The following is a 27,600-nucleotide window of genomic DNA, read 5'->3' on the forward strand; positions in this document are numbered from 1 at the left end:
ACAAAGAAATCCAGTATTATCTTTCGAAAGGGACTTGACCCCGAGCACATCTGATTCTTATGAAATGGGACGCAGTGTAGTTTGTAATAAAGTTGGAGTTTCTATTAAATAACCTCATATTGGCAAAAATATACTTGATTCATAAAATGTAAATAGTGGGGTAAACGTAAACCCACTACTTTGTTTTCTTAAAAAAGCAGGTTTTTTTTGTGACTTTTATAGAAATGCTGACATGATTAGCTCAGTTTCTCGATTTTGAAAAAAAAAAAAAGTTTTTTACGAGTGGCAGATCTGGCTACCCGAGCACATCTGGTACCTACACCGGACCAATCACATTCCCTTACGTCATCATGTCAACGTCCAGCCAATCGTAGAATGTGACGTCACCAAAAGGCGCAGGGCCCCGAGCAGATCTGGTAACCCGAGCACATCTGGTACCTACACTGGCTTTTTCCTGGCCTTCTTCGAGGATAAGGTCTCCAAAGTCCAACTCTCTGACCACTTCGGCTTCTATGGCCATGAGCGACAAACTGTTAAGGCATCTCTGAGTCATTTTTGTCCGAAGTTAATTTTTTATCCTGGCCATTTGAGAAAATGACCGCTCTCCCTCGCTGTTTGTGACAGGAAGCATCAGATACAGTCTTATGGCTATGTACACATTAGGAAATTTTGACTGTAATCCACAATCAAGTATTGTTTTAAGCCATTTCAACGGAGGCACATTCTGTCCGTCTGATCTGATGAAAGATCTGAAGTGAATCAGTTAATTTCCAAGATCGCTGTCCAAGTCGGGAAAGGCAAAGGCAAGTGCCATACCTAACCCAACATGCCACCCAACTCCTGGTGCAGGCCATGGTCATCTCCCACCTTGACTACTGCAATGCTCTCCTAACTGGTCTCCCAGCCTGTGCTGTGAAACCTCTGCAGATGGTCCAGAACGCTGCGGTGCATCTGGTCTTCGATCAGCCTAAAAGAACACACGTCACCCCTCTGTTCATTGAACTCCACTGGCTACCCTTAGCCACCCGCATCAAATTCAAGTCACTGATGTTAGCCTACAAAGGGCTTAATGGAACGGCTCCCATCTACTTGAATGCTCTTGCAAAGGCTTATGTCACAACTCGGTCCCTCCATTCGTCCCAGGATTGCCGTCTAGCAGTGCCAACACCACGCCTAAGACAATCCAAACTCTTTTCAAGTGTCGTCCCACGATGGTGGAATGACCTACCGAGCGCTACCAGAACAGGGTAGCGTCCCTGTCTATCTTGAAGAAGCTCTTGAAAACCCAGCTCTTCAGAGAGCATCTCCTATCCTAGCACTTACCTTGTACTTCCCTACCCCCTCTATCTCTGCACTTTATCTTTCTGCACTTCCCGCTATGCCTGCACCCTATCTCTACTCTGTCACCTCTGACAGAGTCGGACTAGTGGGTTCCTTCTATGTAGTTTATTGTTAGCTTTTTATATTGCTTGTTATATCCTCATTTGTAAGTTGCTTTGGATAAAAGCGTCTGCTAAATGCATAAACATAATCATAAGTGCATTCGTTTTGTCAATTAACTTACGGTCAGATGTGTTTTTCCCGGCATGAAAAGATCACAGGTGAAATAAAGATCACTCAGGTGCTTGTATGCATCAATTCTGTGGCTGAGACAGCTGACTAACTTATCCATAGCCACAATGAATGTTTCTATTTGGAATTTGCTTTTCCCATCAAATACCGCATCATTTTCTGCGCTGTTATCGTCAAATCTTTTGCGCTTTCTGGTGCGCTGGAGGTCATTTTCGTACGTCTGGCACACACCTGGCACAGTTAAGGCTTCATTTTCAAAATCTGTCAAAAGACCTCTCTGTGCTGATACAAAATCACGCAAAAGAAGGAACACAGCTGTAAACTTGTCAGTTGGCATCGAGTGAGAATGGTATTACAGAAATCAGCAATGAATGCAGTTTCGAGTTTATTTAATTTTACAGCGAGTGTGCTGGCCTCACTTCGGGTGTCTCGTTTCTCAGTTTCATCTTCAGCTATGCTTTCTAATGCCTCCCTTATTTTAATGTAGTTTTGACAAAGAGCATTAGTCGAGTCAGCTCGGCAGCTCCACCGAGTGTTTGACAGGGATTTTAATTAGAATACCGAAAAAATTCGCTCCCACCTGTGACTGGAGGCAGCGCAGAATGTGTACAAGTATCGTAGTAAATCAAAATACTGTCCCACTTCTAGACTGCTTGCCTCTATGCTGTTTACACCCACTAAATTAAGAGAATGGGCTGCACAAGGCACATAGTGGATTAATGGGTTTCTTTGCTTCAAATGTGCCTGTAATCCCTTGTACCAGCCCGACATGTTGCTGGCATTATCGAATGATTGGCCTCTACAATTAGAAAAGTCCAGCCCAAGATTCTCCACCATTGCAGTCACACAATCTGCCAGACTTTGGCCTGTATGGCTCTGAATTGGCGCAAATACCAGGAAACGTTCCACTATGTTCACTAACAAATCTGAAGATAAATGTTAACTGATCGACATGAGAGAGGTCGGGAGTGAATCAATGAGAACACTCTTTACTTTGTCACTGGATATATTTCCCCAAAGCGCAGGTTCAGTAACAGTTTCACACCAGGAGTCTTCATCATCGTCCCTCTGTTGTACGACACTCTCAGGTTCATTCCCGGCCGCCAACATCTCATCCTCCGCTGGCGATATGAGAGGACCTAACTCAAGCTGACCTGGCTACTGGACCTGGCAGCGACTGCCCGCCGTAGTACCGCTAGCATTGTCCGCAGGAGGCAGCACCACTCCACCACCAAACGTCTCTGGTGAACTTGAGCTAGCAGTGTTAGCATCATCCACTTTTCTGGCAAAAAAGGTTGAGATGGATGGAGTATGCTGCACCAAAGCGGCATCTTTGGCTTCCTTTCCTTTCCTTTGTTTTCTATTAGCTGATCCACTGAGCACCCGCTTCTCCATTTAAAAAATGCACTGTAGGTTTAAACCCCCAGTGTACATACATCATTGCGTCATCACACATTACCGATTAATCTTATAATTTCTAAAACATTCAAATAATTTCATTATCATACTACATTTTTTTCTCTCCAAAGTCTCTGCAATCACTGCTATACTGTTTCCAATAAAAAATTAAATTAAATGAAAACATGGACTTCCATCGTCTACAGAACATTTTTGGCACTTTTCTCTTTGTTGAGAGAAATATTTTACACCTTACACCAGTTAAATTCTCTCAACAATGACATCAACTATCAATCAACATTCAAGTAAGATATGCCTCTTTTTTCTTCTTAGTCAACATTTTGGAGAATCATTTAAGTGCACCGAATTTAACACATCACCAACCTCCAACAACCTCTGTCAAAGTGAAATAAATCTACATCATCTACATTAAGGCTTCATGAATATCCAAAAGGAATTCAGCAGTCACTTCAGTCATCTCTACCTGACAGCACCTTTCTGACTCAACAGGCCGCTTTTTCTTTGGAGCTGACCTTATGGTAGGATGACAGTTCAAGCTGTCACCGTTAAGCTAGGGTGTGACGAGGCTGGCAGCAGCTGCAGATCCTTAAGACTGCAACAGCTTTACCTGTCTGGTAGACTTAAAGCAAAAAATAAATAAAAAAAGGTTTCAAAGACTGTCACTGTGTTTAGGAAGAAAGGATGAGAAACAAACATGTCGAGAGTAAAAGACGAAAGCATAGAAGCAGGAACTATAGAGAGCAAGAATGAGAAGAGAAAAAAAGAATGAGGGATATCCTGATTAGTGTTCATCCAGTGTTTTGTATGTTGTGTCTGCAGAATAAATCCTTTAACAATACAGACACCGGCCAGTTATTGGACACCTTCACTAATCTGAATCTTAATAAGCGTACCTCTCTCCCAGACAACCACAAACACACACTTATTTTCTGTTTATTAAATTGCACAACTGAAGATGACACAAGTCCTCTTGTGTATTCAAACTAAAGACATGCAGACCTTAATCATCAGCTTCTCAGAATATGATCTCATCATCTGCCATCACGCTTTACTGTGGAAAATACAGTTAGGTGAGGGGACTTAACTTGCGAGCCAACATTTGCAACTAAATCTGCATACATATGTCGAGCTATTCAAAAAGTCACTTAATTTCTTCCGAAATGTCCCAAAATAAAATAAAAAACTGATTGCTGTGCAGAGTATGGCTGAAGTTCCCGGCATGAAAAAAGTATATGTCATGACTTTAGGTTTTTCATGTTTTAGGTTTCTGTTAAGTCATTAGTTTTGCCATGTTTTCCCTCAGTCAATCTTGGTCGTCAGTTCACTCACTTCACCTGTGCTTTCCCCATCAGCTGCACTCCATCACTAATCCCCTCCCTTCAGTATTTAGTTTCCATGTTCACCCATGCACTCTGCCAGATCCTCACTGTCCTTACTGCCACCGTCACAGATTAGTGGGTTTTTATTTATTTATTTTTATTTTATTTTTATTATTCCAGCTCAGTTTTTTGTTTTTTGGTCGGGATCCTAACTTCACCACGCCAAGCTCACTACGGACATCAGCAACCCAATGGTGACAGTATTAGAATATCTTGTCAAGTCAAGTCAAGAATTTCTGTATGGGGGTTCCCATTAAAATTCTAAAATTGAAGGCTATAAACTTTAGAGGTTTATAATGATTAGCTGGATTGTATGGTGGCTTAAGTGGTATCATGCTGCAGTGTTCAACTGCTTAATATGTTGTTAAGCTAGCTGATCGTGTTAGTCGGCGCTCTTAAAAATGAGCGTTTCACTGTCCCTTTTTAGAAACCGCTATGAAGTACAATGTGTACACTCTACCTTTACATGGACAGTTGGTGAATTTTGTAGTAGTGTGAAAAGTTAACTACAGCATTTCACCACCTTGCAGAGTTGTAGTATATGTAAGAAATACTCCAATTGAGTGGTCTGACATTACACTTGAATGTTTGGGTAAATATTGTGCTCTGTATAGAAATTAATTTTACTGTTATTTGTATTTATCGAAGACCATCAGCCAATACGGATCTTCGTGACTAGCTTAAAGTGCTTCTTAACCTTTGCAGTTCCAGTAAATAGATATAATTGTGGATTTTATCATGAACATGAATGGTAAGAAAGACGGGAACAATCTGAAACATAAACTTGATCAAACATGATCCAACAAATTGAAAAGCCAACCTGTATAACTAACCAGTCTAAAACAAGAATAGATCCACTATTTTCAAATGAACATTAACCCTCTGAGGTCTATGATCACGCCGGCGTGATCAGATTGCATGACGTCATTGTGGCGTCATAGAAAACAAACTAGGTCACCTGGAGCACTGTCATGAACTTTACTCAAAAGTGCAGATTTGAAACTATCTCCTAGTTTTTATTTGACTTTGATACACCACGTAAAACCGGAGATATGATACTTTCAATTTGGTCGTGAAAATATTTATCCGATCGTTAAAGGGCAGGATGGGAGGGGCAGGGATTGCATTTCTTTCCATATCTTCGTAATTTTTTTTTGTTTTTTTTAGAAAACGGGAAAATGTAGTCGAATCTGTTAATACTACTCTACGTAACCAATATACCAGAGACATCTTACATCGATCACAGGATGCGGGGAGTGCCAAAAATCGCTGAACCGGAAGCCAACCGCGGGAGTTGGCGGCGGAAGTTTTGGAAGAGAAGAACAAGATAACTGAGGGGTTTTTTTTTGTTTTTTTTTAAGAGAAATTAAGCTGTCATTGGATGTCAATCAGGCCCTCAGGCTGTATGCCAAGAACAACAACGAAGGCGATGTCATTTCCTTTTCCTCCTCGTCGGAGGAGGAGAGCTGCAATGAGCTGACAGACCCGTCTTTTGTCAACAGCGACATCGTCAGCGATGAGAGAAGTCATACTAATCATGAATATTTGTAGCTTTTGTTTTGTTTACTGCTGTATTATAAACGTTATAAAACTGTCTTAACGTTACCTATTTAGGTAGGTTTGTCTCCAGAAGAGCAGGGCTGAAATAATAAATACAGAGCTGGGTAAACGTTTGGCATTTTGTTGTCCTCTTTATCTGAATTTTCATACTCATCTCAAGGAGATGAATATTCTGATTTTACTAGTGTGTATTTTGAGTTATATTTAATGTTATCTATGTTTATTTCTAGTTGAATTTATACTTGTAAGTTTTTTTTTGTTGTAAACTGAGTATTCACATTGTAAGGAGCCAGAGAATTACAATTTTAGTGCCCACATTTGCATGGTGGTAACAGATGCCAGCCTGAAAGCCACTCAAGGCCGCAGGAGTTGCCTACATTGCCACCAGGTCGACAAAAGAAATCTCACTCCCTGGAAGTGCCAGTCTTGTGATGTGGTGCTGTGTCTCCTTGTGGAAAGGAACTGCTTTGCAGAGTGGCACAAATTTAAAAAAAAAAAAAAAAACTTTGTCCCCTTGTTTGAAATATTTGTATATAGTTTGAGGAGTAGCTATGAGACTCTGGGAATATAAAGCACTGGTGTAGCTCTCTGTATTACTTTGCACTTACTTTGTTTTGAAGGTGATAAGGTTAAAAAAACGCCTGTAATTATCCATGCTTTTTATGGTAAATATTTGTATAATGTATTTAAAATTTTACATTTCTTCATATTTGCAACCTATGTGAGCCTTTTCAAGTTCCAAAACCGTTCATTGAGCATGTGTTTTTTTTTTTTCTAATTCAGATTTGATCATTTCTGTGTATTTTTGGGCTCAATGTGTTAGAGTAAGTCAAAGTGAAAAAATAACTTGGATCATATAGATGAAGTTGTGTTGAAAAAAAGATAACAAGCATGGGTATGCTAAACTTTATTTTATTTTCTTTTTTTTGTGGTATATAAAGACAAAAGTACTCAAAAACAACCAAAAATGGGCTCAGACCCCAGAGGGTTAAAGAATTATTAAAACCTACACATCTTTAACTAAACACGTTTCCATACTTCCTTCACAAATGCAGTTAACTCCCCATCCTTCTTTGTAATCCCAAAAAGCCAACACCTAAATCTGACACAGCCCTGAAGGAGCTAGATTGGACTGAAAATATTTCATGTGATGGTGTCACAACAAACAGTACCACCTTTTTATTTAAAAATTAAACATGGCTTCATTTACAAGAAGGAGAAAGAGAATAAAACAAATACAGGTGATCTACCGTGGCTCGATGATGAATGCAGGAAACTTATGGAGATGAGGGACCAATTACTTAAATAAATAAAAAATCCTTAAACTTGTTTCTGATAGGCAACTTATTACTTCAAGCTTCTAAAGCTAAGGATCAGTATTGTTTGTATTTATGAAATTAATATCCAATCTATCAATTAGACACTCTGTTGTTCCTGCAGCGATCACTCCACGATCACCCTAATTTTCAAATCTGGGAATGAAGCAGATGTTAACAATTACAGACCAATTAGTATATTACCAGTTATTTTTAAAATTATTGGAAAATGTATAGCCGGTGCCATAATTTTTACACAGGCAAAGTCTGATATAGCTGTCTCAGAAAAACTGACATCAGCAATGAACTGTATTCACGAGTGTCACGGTACAACTTAATTAAAAAACTGTTTGTATGATTCTCTCATTGAGGTCATGCTCAAATGTCTTCCTGAAGGGAGAAAAACTTCAGTTTGTACATGAATTTAAATATCTTGGTGTTACCATAGACCTCACCTTAGAATTTAAGAATCGTGTTAAAAACATGCCTAAAATAATTCATTTTAACGGACATGATTTCAGGCAAATCACTTAGATTAGTTCAATTAGAGAGATTAGAATTAGAAAGGATCAGAAGTGGTCTCCATTGTAGGTGAATTGAAAAATTCCAAAGCTAAGGATCAGTATTGTTTGGATACTTATTTCATAAATGCACACAAATTTCTTTAAACACCCTAAAACACATATAATTAATCTATTAATTAGACACTCTGATGTTCCTACAACATGGAAAGTGGCCACGATCACTTTTTTTTTTTTTTTTAAATATATAAAAAAAAGTACTTCACCCACTGTGGGCTTTGGGTTCAAAACTGAGTGCAAAGGAGGCAGAGGCGGTTAGAATAAGGAACAGAGATTTGGGATGAAGTTGAAGAGGAAAAAAGAGGAAGGAGGAGAGAAGAGACAGTTATCAGGGTCAGAGACAGCTGGGGCACTTTGGGTAAAGCACGGAAGACGGATAGAAATATTTTTGAGTTTGTAATAGAAAGCTGAGGAAGAGCAGAAATCAAAATAATATAGTTCTAAGATCTTCTGAGACAGATCAATTCCTGGGTCAGGAATAATGGTGGAACCTGCTTAAAGCCGAAGCATAAAATTACCATCATTGGACATGTATGTATTTTTTTGTATAGGTCAAAAGTCATTCCAGACATTCCAAGCTAAGTTTATCTGATTATTATTAAGCCCTACAATATCAAATACTTAAGACACCTCTCTCTCTCTCTATATATATATATATATATATATATATATCTATATAGATATATATATACCGGTATATATTATCCAAAATGAGAAAATATTTCTAATTGGGTTTTTGCTGATTTTTGTCTCTTTAAATAAAGGTTTAATTTGACATTCTTGACATGCTACAGTAATTACACTAACAAGCATTATAAGGAGCCATCTCTGTCACGGTTGGGAATCTTATCCCTCTGATAATATGATAGAATCTTTCTCAATGCAGAAAGAACACACTAGACATGCTCACTAGGCGTATGAATAAACTTTCAATCAAACAATTGGTATGTTGTCAACTGCAACTAGTGTTCAGTGTAGTTTGCTATGTCATTATTTATGTACATAAACTAATTGCATTTAGACCATACTATTTGTTTGGACTTTTATTGCATGCACAAAGCTCTGGTTATAGACAACTGTGATTGTCAGTATTACAGACAAAGAGTAACAAAAGCACAGAGGATCTGGATGTGTGATAAGACCGTCCCAAGTGTAACCTTTCATTAGAGCCCAAGATCATGACTGTATGTTGAATATGCTTTCAGGAATGGCACACTTTTGACAGTTTTGGCATGCCTGGTCCCTATCCTTGGAAAAACCTGTACAAAATACTAAGTTTTTGTTGTATTACAGTCAAATTTGAAGTGGGACTATGTAAGACTTCAGGCTGTAGTCCCATTGCGTTTTTTTTTATTCTGCAGCCTGATGCTAAAGTCACTTTTTTAAAAACACATATTTGGGAAGAAAAAGACATAAAAATCCATCTCTTTCACTATATTTAAGTTCATATTACTCTGTGACAGTAGCACTTAAAGAAATTCTGACTGTTGTAAATTAAAATTCAGTGTTCTCTTTCAAAAGAGACCTCAATCAGGCCTTGACTCCAAGTGGTTCAAGAACAGCTTTCAATTTACTTTGGATATTTTTTTTATTTTTGAGTTTCAGGCAAAATTTGCCCGACTGTTAAGGGGTTAATAATGTACATATGAGGATATCATGAAGGACATTGTGTCAGATACCTGTGGATGATGGTAAATGTTGTGGATCTTTCATCAGTTCTCTTTTTTTTTTCATGGTTTTAAACAACTATGATTACACAGTTATGGTCTCTCCACCTTTGAAAGTACACATATTTGCTTTTTACCCTCATTGACATTTTCATAGTAAACAAATCCACCCATGATTTTATGTATTTTAGATGGAATACATTTTCCATTAACCTTACTGAAATTACGGTCTTGTTTTAAAACATTTTAACATTAATGACCAAGTCGAAACCTACCTGATCACATTGACCGTGACACAAAGTTTAAGGAAAACAGTTTGGGTTAATTATCATTATTAAACAGATACTGAACAGGTAGTACTAACACGTTAATAGGAAACGGCAATCTTTTTGATTTTGAAGATATCTTTATGTAAATTAGCTGTGTCTTGGTAAAGTACTTTTAGGTTAATTATCAGTCTACTTTTGTGCTAAATTGATAAAACAACTGGCAGGTGCCATGAGAGAGAAGGAAGGAGAAGAGGAGATGACTAGAGAAGATGAGAGAGGAGAGGAAAGGAGGTGCAAGGAGTGAGATGTGGGGTGTCAGGCTGCATTGTGTCTAGACAGTATTCATGATCCATCTGTTTGCCACCACTACGGCAAAAGCCAGCGGCAGCAACAAGATGGTAAACTTTACCACAGAGACATTTTCTAGGCCCCTCTTCTTTTCCTTCTTCTGTTTCTCTTCTTCACCTCCCTCTTTCTGGCTATCTAATCCCATGCCACTGTTTAGCCCCGTCTCTCTTCCCAATCCCTTTTTGTCTATCCTCTCCCTTTGGGTCCGTCTGCACTTTTTTTTCAATCCCCTGACAGTCTTTTTTTTTGGCAGTCTTTCCCTTGTTTTCTTTCCCCCTCTACTTCTACCAACCCCCCTCTCTTTCTGTCTCTCATGCATCATACATTCAGAAAATGTGCACTAGCTCAGAAAATTACAATTATTGTAAAGCTTTCCCATAATGCCAGTCACAGATACTTACATTAACATTCATCCTAGACAGCCAAAAGTACACAGCTCAGAATTCTATCCATCTGAAATAAGTCCCCCACAGCTGCACCCACCCTGTTCAGAAAAACATAAAAAAATGTTTTCTCCCCCTGCCTTGTGGAGCAATAGAAAGGTAGACGGAGAAAGAAAATAAGTGAGATAAAATCACAAAACAGGTTGAAGTGGTGAATAGCTTTTGAGAGAGGGAAGTGGGAGGCAGGGCAGTGAATGAGGGAGGGTGAGATGAGAGGAAAAGATGGAGGAAAAGGTAAGGCGCCCGCAAGACATAGACACTCAGACACACACACCCACTCAGAGCCAAGGATGAAAGTGCTGCTGTAAAAAGTTTTCCCTCTCTTCCTAAAAGTTGTTGAAAGAGAACACTGCAGCACATCAAAGGAGCCTGGTAGACAGCCATCGGTGCCCATTGGTGTCCTTCACCCTGTCGTTCTCTATCCCTCCTCTCTCCTCATCCCTCTCTTTGCAACTTCACCTTCATCTTCCCCCTCACTTATCCTCTGTAGTTCTATTGATCATGACGAGTTGAGGGAACATTCTCATCTTGTTCCCTGGACAGTCATGCTCAATGGGGAGGTGGAAGTAGGTGGCGAGTGCTGGATTGGGCTGAAGGTGTGGTGCTCATGAAAGCTAGATTAATGTGAAAACTGCTTGCATATAGAAAGGCGGAAAAAAACTGTATCAAATAGAAGTGAACGGAACTGTAATGTATCTCTGGGGAAAGGACTCCTCAATGAATGCTGCATTCACTGAGGAGTCTGTCTGTGTACAGGTAGCTGCACCGGTAATTATTCTCACTTCTCACGATACAATTTATGCCAATAGAAAATTATCACCAAGAATACTGACAGACTGTTAGGAACTTTGTATGACAAATCATTGAATGATTTCTCAGTGTGTACAGAAGAGGGATGATATTACAAAACATTACAGTATGTAATCAAATCTATACCTGTAAATCCAACCAAGTTCTTATACAAATGGAACAAAAGCAACTCATACCAAAATTATTAAACATGGTGGACTTTCAGTATGTTCAACCATTTTGAAAGCTAAATATGTCAAGTTTGGAGGAGGGTCCAGGTGTAGGCTACTTGAATGACTTACTTGTGAAGGTAAGCTTTACCAAAGTAAAGAAACCTACCAATGATGAAAACAACTTTATTCAATTGTATGTCACTTTTTAAAAAATGGCTAGACCTAAAATGATGTTATCTCAGTTAATTGAAAGTATCTAAAAATAAACTACACTTTACAAAACCTAAATGTATAGTTTCAGCTCTTTGGTGATAGGTGAAACCATTGACTGATCTGGACCTCCTCAAAATGTTCATCCATTAAGGACACAACACATAAGAAATACAAACTCTATGATTGACTGCTCATCTTTTCTCATGTTTCCTGATTCGTGTAGATTTTCATGAGTGAAAACAACACAAGTATTTAAAAAAAGAAAAAAAAAAAGTCAACTTGTCACGATTGTATATTAGACAGCAACAACAATACTACTACTAATGATAATAATAATCAGTGACTAAATAAATTTGAGAAGAACATGTCAGCAGTCACTGTTAACAATCTTATGGCTGTGGGGACAAAAAAACCTCCTGAATATACACACACACACATATATATATATATATATATATTGAATGAACCTTGAATATATGGATTGAAACTCTGAATATATTGAATGAACCTTGAATATATTGAATGAAACCTTGAATATATTGAATGAAACTCTGAATATATTGAATGGAACTGTGAATATATGGAATGAAACTTTTAATATATTGAATGAAACTCTGAATATATTGAATGAACCTTGAATATATGGAATGAAACTCTGAATATATTGAATGAAACTCTGAATATATTGAATGAAACTCTGAATATATTGAATGAAACTCTGAATATATTGAATGAACCTTGAATATATTGAATGAAACCTTGAATATATTGAATGAAACTCTGAATATATTGAATGAAACTTGACTGACGTCAGACTTTACGGAAGTGCCTGCGGCCATCTTCTCTAAAGTGTGGATACTGTGGCGAAAAACGAATGACAATGAGTGCGCTCGGAATATCGTAGGATGAATATTAAAGAATGAGGACACCATTAACACACTGGCGAATGCAGTACAGGGCAAAATCCTCCCGATACCCCTGCCCAATACCGTTTTTCTAACGAAGAAATTTGCTCCTTTTTGAATCATGGCAGACCTACTACAACAGGCCAGGCAGCTGTTTATCTGGCCAACCTCAGCATGCCTTCAACCTCTCAGGAGTGCCCCAAAACAGTCCCTGTGTGCAATCTCCACCCGTAAACAAGAAAGGGCCCAAGACACAAGATGTAGGAATAGCTAGGCTTTCTTTAAAACTCCATGAGGGCTCTTATAGTGCATATAAAAATGTAGCTCATATTCTATATCTCAGCGCTCTGACGCGGCACTTCTCCGGCACTGGAGAAGCTGCTACAGGGATTTTGTAACCTGAAAGTGAGGCTCTTCAAATATTGTTTATATACAGTAAAAATCACCCACATTCTTAGACCAATGCAGACTGAATATTTAGTTTAGTATTTAACATATTTGATGATCCGCGACACAACTATGGGCAAGTTACTCACACAGCGGTCTGCGGATAAACAGACAAATGCATGATGAGATTATGCCGAAACTTTGAATATATGGAATGAAACTCTGAATATATTGAGTGAAACTTTGAATATATTGAATGAAACCTTGAATATATGGAATGAAACTCTGAATATATTGAGTGAAACTTTGAATATATTGAATGAAACCTTGAATATATGGAATGAAACTTTGAATATATTGAATGAACAATTGAATATATTGAATGAACCTTGAATATATGCAATGAAACTTGAATATATTGAATGACACTCTGAATATATTGAATAAAACTTGACTGACGTAAGACTTTACGGAAGTGCCCGCGGCCATCTTATCTAAAGTGTGGATACTGTGGCGAAAAGCAAATGACAATTTGCAAACAGTCAGTGCGCTCGGAGTGCGCTCGGAATATCGTAGAAGGAATATTAAAGAATGAGGACATCATTAACACACTGGCGAATGCATGTACGGGCCAAACGATATCCTCCCAATAACCCTGCCAGTTCTTCTAACGAAGAAGTTCGCTCGTAGCAGACTTATGACAACAGGCCAGGCAGCTGTTTATCAGACCAACCTCAGCATGCCTTCAACATATATATATATATATATATATACTTTTTTCAGGGCCGATACCGATGATTATTTGTCAAGGAGGCCGATAACCAATATTTGGAGCCGATATTCATTTGCAGTAAAAGTAAAAAGAAAAAAATAATAAAAAAATCAGCAGCATGTCTAAAGTGAAATGAAAACTTAAACAAATAGATAGCTCCCTGAAGTTTTCTTATGGAGTTAACTGAAAATTTAAATAAATAATTAGCTTCCTGATGAGTCATAAAGTAAATACAAAGTTAAATAAAATATACACAGGAATGTGAGTCTCAATTAGTAGTCCCAATTGAGCAGCACTAGATTGGGCGGCAACCGCTATTCCAACATCCCACCATTCTGACAAGGCTTTCCATAAAAGGAAATGTGCGTTACTCAACAGGTAGGATGATCAGGTGGATGTGGGCTTATTTCGGATTTTAAAAATAAAAGATGATGGCACTCAGAATCCATCCATAAGGGCTGTGTTGTTACTATTTCACTATAAATTTGGTGTGTGGTGTAACAGCTGTCATGTAAGTGTGTCGGATACCGTCAGATCCTGACAATTTCATGAATCCGTGGTAATTTTCAAACGCATTCCAAAAGCAAATTAATGATATTCAAATAGTTTATTACACAAAAAGGAGCGACAAACATAGACAAACACTGTTCACTTATTGATTTAAAACTAGTAACAAAAAAAAAAAAAAAAGAATAATACATTTTAGGTAGCCTGATATATGAAATTGGTTTTATTTGCAGCACCGGGATGTCCGACACAGGTGTGCTGTCATTGATGTCTGTAATTGCAATTATTAATGTTGCATATGATGCAAGTGTGCAAAAGACGCATGGGCTCTGTGGAGAGCTCCGCTGCAACTGGCTTCTGTGACAGGTCACTGACACTGTATTTCTGCTTAATCTAGCGTGTTTCAGACTCGCCCGATTTACATTAATACATGTATTTTGATATTTGAAATTTCAGGGGATTTTGATAATATATTATTAAAGTTGGTTTGCAAGGTTGTGGAGTTCCTCTAAAAAAATTAAATAAAAATATGTATATATCTATATACACATGTACATATATAAAACAAGACACCAGCATTTACAACGCTTACAAATATACAAACGCTGGAAGTGTTATTCTGGGTTCTTCTTGGAAATCAGTAAGGGCTACATGTTAGTGTCCTTAGTCCAAACATATAGACTTCATCTCATAAAAGCATTTTATAGATGGCATTTATGCTGTCAAGGCAGCAGGTGATTACAATCTTTATCTGGATGATATCTGGTGACATAAATTTAAAAAAGTATACAAATTGGAAGCACTAGTATCAACATCATTCCCTTCTTTTAAGGAGTTTCTCCTTATTTTAAAAAAAGCACAAATGTATCAAATTCAATGGACTATATGACAGAGTGCAGAAGGCATCCACTTTTCAAGTCTTTCAAAATACTGTGTATCCAAACTGTATATTTCCATTGGGGGGCTGACAAGGACAGCCCTTGGATAAAACAGACATGAAATAACACAAAGAAGACACAGAGAAGAGAGGGGGATGAGAGTGAGAAAACAGATTGTGCTGCTGTGATCTGACACAAGAAAGAGCAGAGGTATAGCAGCATCATGCAGGACTCACTGTTGAAGATGCCTGGTGGAGGGTGCTGGGTAACCACTGGGCAGTTTTCCTCATCGCTGTTGTCCCCACAATTATTCAGCTGGTTGCAGATCAACGAGCCCAGGCGCAAGCAATTCCCATTGGTGCAGTGGAACTTGCACTCTGTACACACAGGGTAAGAGGAGGGGGAAAATCCATAGGAATATGTTAAGCAAGGCATCATCCAAATATAAAGCATGTTTTGACCAAGCTTGAAGTGATTGTTGGTTAATTGGCTTTGAAATATAAAATTACTAAAAAAAAATGTTTTAAAAATCACTTCATGTTTCCAGTGGGTTGGGCTGTGGTGACACCTAAATGATGGCTTGTGGATATTTTTAGGAGATTACTGCCAACAAAAATTCTTTGGTGCAGAATGGATGTTTTATTTGTCTATAAATTTACTTTCAATTTAATGGCGAAGCATCAAAATACACCATCTAAATGTTTTCTAAAAATGTCAGCATTACAAGAAATCTTCGTGTGTAAGGACCAGAGATCCTCAGATTTACAGCAACCTTTGCTCATGAAAGCATTTTGGGGGAATTTCTCAGCCCTTCTTTACACAGACCTGTGCCATAAATTTAGGGGAATGCATTAATGACTTAATGCTAACTTAGCTGAAGAAACAAAGGACCCTCTCAGGAGAATATTGAAGAAACCAGAACAGGACACTTCTGATCCTATATGGGTCAAAGTAAATGAAAGGTGACATTTTGCCCTGACTCTGATGCAAACCAGAAGCAGATGCCTCATGGAACCTTTGAAATAGCCTCACCCAGATTCACTTTCAGCTGAATCTTGAAACTGTATTAAATGTGCTTTATATCTTTGTGCAAGTTCTGTCAGGTTCTCAGTGAAATCACAAGCTGCATTTTAATACCTTTTTCACAATTGTACACGGAAGAATACCGAATAAATCATTTTGGTGAATGACTAATCTGCCTATGGAGCCACATTGCTCCCTAGTGGTCCGTAGTACCAGATAATTTAACCCAAAACAAACCAACAACGTTTATATGACATTTATATGAAGTAATGCAACTGTTAACCAATGTGTCCTGCTGTTTCTTCTTGTATTCCATGTTTAACACAGGAAGATAACATTGTTTTGTTCGTTATTCTTACGTCATAACTTTACAGATATCCATCTGAATTTGGAGACTCATAATCATCATGTTATATTGTTTTTGATGTCCTTGTATCCCAAGTTTATGCTATATCTTTAACCTTTATATCTGAACAAGTTGTGGTACTTTAGAATCCTCTGAACAAATGTTTATGAGACGGAGGAATGGAGGAGTCGAGCCGTTTTGTGGCACCCTCGTAACTCAGAATGGGTCGTCTTTCAAAACACGCCCTGGCAGACGTCACAACAGTTTCAGGCATACCATTGGTTGAAAGTGTAGCTTAAGCCTACATCATGCCCCGCCTCCGCGAAACAAACTCTGGAAACCGCGAGGAAAAGTCAGATTGGAGAGAACGGAAGAATCAAGATTGAGTCATGAAGAGCAGAGAGTTTTAGGATTGATGGAATGAGATTCTTTGAAAATGGCAGGAGAGGAAGATGAGATGTAAGAAAAAGGTCCAAACAAAGACAGAAAGAGAAGAATGTAGTAGAAAGATACGTTTTGCCTTTTTGTTCGTTCGTCATCCTGTCTCCTTTTTATAGCATTTATTTATTTATTTGTTTGTTTTTTTTTAAATCTGCTGCTGCACGCATCCTCAACTAGTTTTGCTCACCAAGAGAGCCAGCATTAAGCTTGTCAACCTTTTTGTCAATCTTTGAATTTAAGTTCACCTTATCAGAGTTGGTCAGCAACCAAAACCAACTCAACACTTGGACAATTTTGTCATTATTTGCGGTGAATTCTTACACACCACCCGTTCATCTTCTGAGCCACCAGAAGCCCCCTCCAGTGCAGGAGAGTCCCCGAAAGTCAACCACAACGAAGACCGCGAGACGCAGAACCGGGAGAGACCTAGTTGGATCCGCTGGCGTTTTCCTATGGTTTGGAGCTGACTTAACAGGAAAGTTTGTCAAGTAAGACCTGCCCTGTTCTTACATTTCAGGCGGTATGCAGTGGGTGTCGAGAGAATAAACTGTTAAAATGATAAATTAATCCAAGCGGTTAGCCTTTAAATTCAAATAGCGACCAACCCAGCTATTTGAATAATTCCGGTATCTATCCATTTACCCCCCCCCCCCCCCCCCAGTTGATTTTATATATACATATATAAAATCAACTGATTTTCTGCTTGTGTTCTTTACATATTTGTGAGTCCGACAAAACAAGAAATATATGAGACTGGAATTTATTAATTAATTAATAATTCATTATTAATTTAACATACCAGAATCGTAACATTCTTTCTTTTTCCTTCAATTGAAGGTGGTGCCCAAAACGAGGTTAAATAAGGTTTATTCAGATAGTAAGAACTTTCGGATAAATCCTTATATCTTATCACATTGCGCAACGTGTGTCTGCTATACCATCCTGCCACAAAACCCCCCCACCCCTTGAGTTTTTTTTAATCATTTGGTGGAAGAATTATAACAAATCAGACACATACAACTGGCTATGGCGTTCGGGCTGGCTAAAAAAGAAGCCCACAAACATATAACAGTGTCATAACAGTTGTAGTGTATACAGGCACTTTCTAAAAAATGTAAAAGCACTGATTACAAAATGCTGAAATACAAGGCTGTTACGTGGAATTCTCTGTGTTATCTACTCTTCAGAATGTGCAAGGATACCTATAAACTCAATCACAAAGCAGAGTTAATGTACTGAGTCCACACAGAAACAAGGTCAGACAAAAAAAATAGTGGCCTCCTGTGAAAAACAACAATTCAATAAACAGCTTTTTCAAATAAGTCTTTCAGGTGCCACAGCCACAGACCATACTTTGCTTCTGATATGGTTATTCCCCAAACACTTTCCCTCTGAATTTTAATAGGACTGATTAGCACTATCAGTTGTATATGTATATATATATATATATATAATAAGGGGAAAATAGCAACAACAAAGTGTATGATGCACTGGAAAGCAAGGCCATGTTAGTGTGGCCAGTGTGTGGTACAGTGAAGCCATTCTGTGACTATGCACTCACGGAGAGGATATAATATTAAAATATTATGAAAACTAAATGATAAAGAGTCAGTTGTACAATTGTGATATAGCTGGCAATAGGGCTGCACGATTCTGGAAAATATGTGAATCGCGATTTTGTTTTGCTTAGAATTTAAATCATGTTTCTCTGGCACGATTTTTTTTTTTTTTTCCCCACAAAATGTTTACTTAAAAAAAATCAGAAATTTTACAAAACAACTTTATAAAGGAGCTGACCTATTCCCAGATGGTGTCTATGGCCAAAACATTGCAGCCTGTTCCAGTCATTGAGGAAGATGGCCTTTGCTGTTACAATGTTTGATTTCCCGCAATTCTGCCTCGACCACTGCCCGCTCCTTATTGTACATGTCGGGGAGCTCAACGTTTGAAAAGTAGTTGCGGGAGGGCATCGAGTACCGTTTGTCGAGAGCTTTATCATCCTCTGAAATCCCATGTTGTACTGTGTTTATTGGGGCCATATCTTTGGCCAGGTGATATGCAATAGCTGCTGTGATCTCCTTGTGTCTACTTGAGTTTGGCAGATATGGCGTTGCATTGTACATGGTTCCGGTTATTGATGCCTGTCTTTCTTGCTTTGTATGGTTTCATCATGCTGTGCTTTGTGGTGACGTTTAAGGTGATTGAAGAGATTTGTGGTGTTGTCTTGCGGTGCTGCAACCAAGATAAAACACACTTTATAATGTACCACATCTGTTTGTCATCCTCTGGCTCAAATCTATAATACTTCCACACCGCCGAATGCAAGCTTTTTTTGGCACGAGTTCGGTTTGCTTGGGTGGGTGACTTTCGCCATTCATTTAACCCTCCTCACCGCAGATTTTCCGCCGCTGTAACTTTTAAAGACGCTTTACCATAGGTTGAGGGCGGAGGCAGCAGCATTGCTGCATTTGGGGGCGCTTGCAAAAAATCCGGGAGGAAAATAGAAACTTGTTTGTGATGCAGCTGATGCAGCTCGTGATATAAAATGCTTCAGAATCGCTGTGTGTATAAATGAGATCATGTGTATGTGTGAATCGAGATCGCAAGTTTGTAATCATTTATTGTGCAGTCCTCGCTGGCAGTCAGAAAATGGTTTATTTTTAGATTAGATTAAATATTGTGTTGAATTTAAGTTCTGAAGGGTGACATGGCTCTTTACTCTACATTTTTTTATACTCATTGCTAAATTCAAGGACGTAAGTTTGCATAGGGACAAGTCACAACCAAGTTTGGGAAAAACAGAGTTGTCCCTACCAATATTTTTGATAATATTATAATATAACATTTTTTTACATAATGCATTAAATATAATATTTTTCACAAACTCATTCGTAGTATTAAGCATTTGTAGAGAGCAATTTTTTTGACGTCCCCTCTTGTCTCAATGTTCAGTGTAACCTGCATGGCAACAAGGTTAGATATGCTGTCATTTGATTAGCTGAAGGTCAGCCCCTCTCGTCACCGCTCCTGATGAAAAGACGCGCTGTGTGGCAGAGTTGCTGGAAGATGCTGGATTGACGGTAAAATATCAGATTTGCTGTTGCAGACTGACTTGACGCCACAAAATCATGAAAGCAAATCCTCACAATAATATTTTGTTTGGTCTCAACATTTTTGCCCGTGTTTCTGCTTTTTAAATAAGAAATGTAACCGAAAAAGAAAAGACATAAAAAGTTATTTTACCACCCACAGAGTAAGTGATAATATTAAAAAGAAAAAAATACTGTAAAGCCCTGTACTCTGGGATTAGCAAGGGAAACATCCGCAGACTACAACTTATTCAGAAACGTTGCCCGAGATCCGCCAGCACGGCTTTGCTTTCAGTCCCGAGGTTCCGCCTCATAACCAAACGGGCGGAGCTCAACATTGAGCCACGCCCACCTGACCACATTGAACCGCAGTTGAAGAATGTGTGCAAGAGAAGAAGAACCAGAGCGGTGTAAAAAGATTGGTGTATTACTGGTGAATTGTGAGAAGTGCACATTGTTAAGAAGCAGAAGATTGCAGTTTCCAAAATGGAAGTAAGCAAGTTTTTTTCTTTTGTTTTGATATGCTATTTAGAAATATTTGTGACAGACAAGGAAGGAAGTAACATTATTTTATTTTTAAATATGCTATGCTCTCTTTGATGATACACCGTGTTCTTAGTTATTAGCTTTGCTATTATCTTATGCTATGGCTGGACAGGTAATCGAGCATTTTCACAGTTGGCTAACATACTTTTGGGCCAGTATAAGACTGCAGTCAAGCCAGCCGCTTCAACATTTCAAATGCGCGGAAAATAGACAGAGACAGCTGAGGAAGTCAGAGCTAACTTACAACAGCATGTGGAAACCTACGATTTTCAAAATAAACAGGACTGTCAAAATTTCTGACCATGACCGCCCGCACCCGCAAAAAAAAAAAAAAATTTATGCCCGCACAATAATAGAAATGCATTGATTTTGTGTCTTCTCCCGTCCCGCAGGAGAAAACATGTAATTTTATAGGCTATTAATAGAGATTCATGGGGTTGTGTCACGTACCAGAGAGGGATTCAGGACGCAGATGCAGGGTCGTGGTTTCAAGAGGGTTTTATTTAATAAACACAAGACAAGATAGCGGCACTGCAGGGCGCTCTCCCGGCAGTTCGAACGTAACAGGCTATAAAACGCCTAAGCGCTCTCCTCTGTAACTAAGGTGGAGGAGGAGTTTATATTAACAAACATAAACTCTCTCCAAAACGGGAGGAAAACAGAAACGCTATGAACTCTTAACAAAGCAAAGACGCGCTCTCAACGTGAGACGGAATAAAACAAAAGGCACACTCTTTACAAAACAGAGGTTCTATGAAAATGTAACTTTAACTTAACGCTCTCCTTTAACGGAGGCGACTGTGACAGGTAACAAAAAATCACTCCTTGAAAACGGAGGAAAAACAAAGGCTATGAAACTTAACGTTCAACAATAAATAAACTAAGGCTATGGCTGTGAAATAAATTACCAAACAAGATGCACTGCAGGAGAGTCGCTCGCTGCAGGCTCGTGGAATCTGTGGAGACGAGACAAGACAAGGTGGCTGGTAGTGACGCTCAAAAGAGACAACATACTGGCGACGAGACAAGGGAAACGCAGATTATTTGAACACATGAGGGACCAAGGGGAACAGGTGGAAACACTTGGGAATCAGGGAAGACAATGAGACGCATGACACGGGAGGAAGGGCAAGTTACCTGAAACGAGAGGACAAGGTTAATTTCAAAATAAGACAGGAAGTGACGAGACACGACATGGAACAGAGAATAAACCGTGACAGGTTGTTTGTTTTGTTCCTGGCCAGCATGAATAGGGTGAATAAGCATGAATAACACTCTTATTTCACTACTTTCATTTAGTTTTTCATTAAGTAAAGACTGTTTCATATTATATTCCCCCCCTCTTTTTTCATTTATTTTTTGACCTTTATATGATCACGCAGTGATTGAGGTGATTGAATAAGAAACATTAATGAGACCACAAGTAGGCTACTTCCTAATGCAGCCCTCTAATGTATGTCTAATTTTAAAATAAATATGAGCATTTTACCCCTATAGCTTCCAGGTCAAAAATGAGTGTAAATCAAATTTTGACAGCCTTTGTCATGTTAGCAGACAGTCAGCTGTTCTTAATCCATGCTCTTCAGCATCCATGACATGACTCAACATTTAACATATTCATTCCCCCTCTGATATGTAGAGACAGGTCAGTATAATGCTAGATGGTGACACACCAACGGTGACTAAATGCACCAACAGTGGACTATTCCACTGTCCCTTATGCAGATACAAGGCTGCAAAACCAATGACGGACAACCATATAAAAGACCATTCCTCAGTAAAATGCAGAGGTGCGTCACACATATTACACATATTTTATGTTTAGTGTTTAGTTTTTGTTTCGTCTATGTTGTCTTGTGGATTCCCATTTCATTTAGAAATGTATCTCTCCTCTTGTTTCAGGTGACTTGCCCCTTCCTCTTGTGTTCCCCTGCTGGTCTACTGGCCCTGATTGTTTCCACCAGTTCCCCACCTCCTTAAATGTGTATATTCAATTAAATTTAATTAAATTCAGTTTTATTTATATAGCTCCAAATTACAACAAATATCATCTCAAGGCACTTAGATAATACAGTCCAATTCAAGCCAATTTAAGTTCAATTCATTGTAATCATAATCCAATGAAATCCAGTCAATTAATTTCAAAATAATCCAATTCATTCATATAGAGCCAATTCAAAAACAATATCCTAGTTACGGAAACCAACAGATTGCACCGACACTTCTCAGGTGTTTTCTGCCTTTGAACCCCTACAAATGTCCTGTCTTTGTCTTTTGTTCCCTATTGTACTCCTGTTTTATTTTGAAGTTCAGTGTCCTGTCTTCCTGTGTGTTCTGTGCCTGTGTTTTGTCCTGTGTTGTAGCCTGTTCCCCATGGCTGGTGTTCCTATGTTCCTCCTGTTGTCTGTGAGTTCAGTTTGCGAGTAAAAATAAAGTTTATTGTTCACCTACCTGTCACTACCATTACATTTGGGTCCAGTTCTCTGCAATTCCTGACACATATATGGTTCGTGAGATGTACAGACTATCTCTGGTACAATCATATATAGTAGGTTTCTATACAGAGGTGTATTTTTGTTTCTGTTCCTGGGAAAATCTATAAAAACTTTGTTTTAAATATAGGCAGAATGGATAAAATTATGGACGGAAAGAAAAAAACAAGATCTAATATATGTTATTATAATTGTTTCATACATTGGTGTTTGGTAATGTGCTTCATGGTCTTCACCACCAGATGGCGTCCAAAAAGGAGTCAATCGGGGCTCGACGTGGGTGTGGCTCAACGTTGAGCCCCGCCCCGATCTGCGGTCTGCAGTCAGGGGTACTTGGACTGGGCACTGATCACCGTTGAGCTCCACCCACATTGAGCCACGCCCCTATCTGCGGTGTGCAGTCAGGTGTACTTGTGGCCTGCGCTGTCCTTGCTCCACAACTGTGGAACTCCCTGCCCTACGGTCTCAGGCAGGACAGCTCAGTGGCTTCTTTTAAATCTCTTCTAAAGACTCACTTTTATCATCTGGTCTTCTCTAAATTTTTGTTTTAGTTTGTTGTATGATTACATTGTTGAGATGGATGTTTTAAAGTTTTTTTTTTTTAATCTCTGTTCAGCATTTTGTAACTCGTTTTTGAAAAGTGCTATATAAATGAAGTTATTATTATAGAGAGTAAGTAGTAGGTACCGACGCTAGCCTTCTAGCTTAAAGTAAACATTAATTCTGCTATGGAAAAGTGTTATAGTGTGAATGTAATGTAGGCTAGGGGGCTAGCTTTATTTTATATTAGCATTGTTTTATCAGGGTTTTTTCTCTCTCTATTTTGGAATTATAAACAAAGTTGAGTCCATAAAGCCTAAATCTTGGCTATTCCTGTAATATTCAAAAGTTTGTCTATTAGGTTTGAAAAGTGTAATGCATATAGTCATCATACAAGGTCTACATTTTATTCATTGATGTATTATTTAGAAATACATTCAGGAAACTCAGAGATGTGCAGGTTGTGGAAGTAGCAGGACCGTCAGCGCTTCAATTGATGAAGTATTTTCTTTTTTTTTTCATGTGTGTGTGGGGGCAGTGACGGCTGACCCATAGGGGGCGCTGAGGCTCAGCCCCACCAGCTGTTGAGAGGAAAAAGTAAATTTTTTTTTTTTTAATCAATGTCAGTTTTACTGAATAGTGTGTGTGCCTACATGCAATTTAAATAATTTAAACATAATTTCCACCAACTCATTAAACAGTGAGTTTCCACTGACAGACAGTGTATCATTCTCTCATGGGGCAATCGGCAAATAGCCCCTGACCTGCAACTAAACTGCCAATCCGGCTATGATTGCTAGGGGGAAATTATGAATAATTGGCCTATCAACATCGCCAAATTTAACACCTGTGGGGCGCTGAAGATTTAGCCCCAACTGCTACGTAAAGTGCGTGAAGGTTTAGTATTGCTGAAGCTACATGAGGAGCCAGCGATAGTTCTTTTTCAGAGTCCGACTCCCAGACTCTAACCTACGATACAGGGAAAAAAAATACGTGTGACGACGAAGAGAGATCATGGCGGTGACAAAGCCCGCAGTACAGGTCGTGGTGGCGGTCGGGCAGTCATCCATCACTGCAATCTGGAGCTATCTTTGCAGCCATTACCCAAACTCTCTTCGTTTGAATGCCTTGCATTTAAGTCTAAGCCCCCGTCCACCATGCTGTTTCTCCTGATTTACCGACCACCAAAACCAAACTCATCCTTCATCCCTGAGATGGCAAACCTCCTCGAAACTCTCTGCACATCCTCTGCAGATGTTATCATACTAGGTGATATGAACATTCACGTTGACTCTACTTCCTGCCGTTTTGCCGCTGAATTTCTTCAATTACTGGACTGTTTCAATTTCAAGCAACTTGTTGATGCCCCCACACACACCAGAGGGCACACCTTGGACCTAGTAATCACAAACTCTGCCCCTCTCACCAACCTGCAGGTTTATGACCTAGGTGTTTCTGACCACAAGGTTGTTTCTGTGGAGTTGCTATCCTCATTCAACCTCTCCAAGCCCAAACGCAATATCTGTTTTAGAAACCTCAAAAGGATAAACCCAGAACACTTGACAGCAGACTTTCAGCACCTTTCCACACATTTCTCATCACCCGGCGAAGCAGTGGAATGTTGCAACAGCCAACTCAGTAGCCTCCTGGACCACCATGCCCCTGCTAAATCCAGAGCAGTCACATTCTGCCGCTCAGCGCCCTGGTTTACAGATAGGCTTCGGAGGATGAAGACAGCAGGGTGGGTCCTACAAAACCTCTGGCCTCATTGTTGTTCATAAACAAATCTACCGGGAGCATCGAGAACAATATTCAAAGTTCCTAAAAGAGGCATGGTCAGTTTTAATCCAATGCAATCAGAAACAGCCCAGGAAATTCCAAACAGCTTTTCTCCACCATCAACCATCTTCTCAAACCACAACCCCCTCCACTTACTGGCACTACAGCAGAACAGTGCAATCTTTTTATGGACTTTTTCACCTCCAAGATTTCACTCATTCGCTCTTCTCTTTCTGGTCCCCTAACCCAAACCGTTCCCCCAACGTCTGCATTTCCCCAATCCCTGAGCTCCTTCCCCATCCCAACCTCCCTGGTAAAAACCCATATCACTGTCCTAAGTCCCCTGATGACCTCTGTTTATAAACCATTCTCTCCAAACTGGCCACGTCCCCTCCATTTTGAAGACAGACATCATCAGACCACTTCTTAAAAAACACACCCTTAACCCAGAGATCCTCTCAAACTACAGGCCCATCTCCAATCTCCCCTTCTTATCTAAAATACTTGAGAAAGCAGTGTCTAGCCATCTTCAGAACCATCTAAAACTCAATAACATCTATGAAACATTCCAGTCCGGTTTCTGCCCCACCCACAGCACAGAGACTGCTGTTGTAAAAGTCACAAATGACCTCCTGATGTCATCAGACTCCGGCTACCCCTCCCTCCTGGACCTATCTGATGCATTTGACACTGTCGACCATGCCATCTTATTAAACCGGCTCCACGCCACCACTGAACTCACTGACACTGCCCTCAGCTGGTTCCATTCATATCTCACAAACGGGACAGAATACATCTCCATGGGCAACTCCACTTCAAAGCCCCACACAGTCACCTGCGGTGTTCCCCAGGGGTCAGTTCGTGGTCCCATCCTCTTCATCCTCTACCTCAATCCCCTTGGTCAGGTCATCAGCCATCATTTCACTGCTACGCCGACGACACACAGCTCTATGTCAATGCCACTGTTGCAGCCCTACCCTCATCATCGCCATCCTCCCTGTCTCAACTCACCATCTGTTTGGAGGAAATAAAGGCATGGATGGGGTACAACTTCCTCCAACTAAACAGCTCTAAAACCGAAGCCATCCTGGTTGGCACTCCTCACCAAACCAAATCATCACCAATAACCAGCATCACCTTTTCTGGCTCTAATATCCCTCTATCATCATCAGTTACAAATCTTGGCATAAAAATGTACCCCCAACTCACCTTTAATTCCCATATCAACCATCTCTGCAAGACATCCTTTTATCACCTCCGAAACATCTCCAAACTCCATCCCATTCTCTCCCTCTCAGATGCTGAAAAGCTCGTCCATGCCTTTATCTCCTCCAGACTGGACTATTGTAATGCACTTCTCATCGGGATCCCTAGTAAGAGCCTTCAGAGGCTCCAACACGTCCAAAACTCTGCAGCTAGGATCCTGATGAAATATGAGCACCTCACCCCATCCTCCACTTACTCCACTGGCTTCCTGTCTCCACCAGGATTGAGTACAAAGTTTCCCTCCTCACACACCAGTGCCTCTATGGACATGCCCCCCCTATCTCAAATAACTCCTCCATCTACAAAAAACAACCCGTTTCTCTCGCTCGACTCTCTTAAATTTCCTCCACCCACCCAGAACCAAGCTCAGGACCATGGGAGATAGAGCTTTCTGTGCTGCTGCTGCTTTCTTTTTAGCAAAACATAGGGTCTCCCCTCTTAGATGTCTGCCAAATTATTTCTACTTTTATACAGAACTGCTTACTTGTTTTTATTTTCTTTTTTAAACTGTAGCCCTTTGAGATTGTGCGATGTAAAGGGCACTACAAATAAAATGTATTATTATATTATTATTATTAATCAGAGTTCAAGAGCAGCTTCCACTAAATTCGGTGAAATCATTAGTAATGTACCCTTTTGCGAGACAGACGACGGAGGAAAAACTTCTCGTTAAGAATCTGGGACAAGCCTGAAATCAAAGCTAAGAAATCAAAACTAAGACCAAACTTACGCCCTTGGCTAAATTGGTCAGTGTTGTATCTAATCTTTTTGCTGTGATCTGATTATTTGTTTATGATGTTTACATAAAAAAACAGAATATGAATGGATTAAAATCAATTATAGAATAGTTATGACAAAAGATTCTATAGCATCAAGACATATAAAGTAACCAATGTATAG

The 27,600-nt window shown here is 39.4% G+C and overlaps 1 protein-coding gene across 3 annotated transcripts in view; it reads right to left on the bottom strand.

Moving 5' to 3' along the window:
- Nucleotides 1-27,600, bottom strand: part of LOC140316885 (low-density lipoprotein receptor class A domain-containing protein 4-like) — a 360,196-nt gene that overhangs the window by 148,571 nt on the left and 184,025 nt on the right. For all 3 annotated transcript variants that reach the window (XM_072394939.1, XM_072394937.1, XM_072394938.1), the window contains one exon: nucleotides 15,415-15,555. In XM_072394939.1, coding sequence (XP_072251040.1) covers nucleotides 15,415-15,555 — 141 coding nt within the window. The remainder of the gene's footprint in view (nucleotides 1-15,414; nucleotides 15,556-27,600) is intronic.

Source organism: Leuresthes tenuis, unplaced genomic scaffold, assembly GCF_036924035.1.
Source record: "Leuresthes tenuis unplaced genomic scaffold, fLeuTen1.0.hap1 SCAF_10, whole genome shotgun sequence".
In the NCBI taxonomy this organism is placed as follows: domain Eukaryota; kingdom Metazoa; phylum Chordata; class Actinopteri; order Atheriniformes; family Atherinopsidae; genus Leuresthes; species Leuresthes tenuis.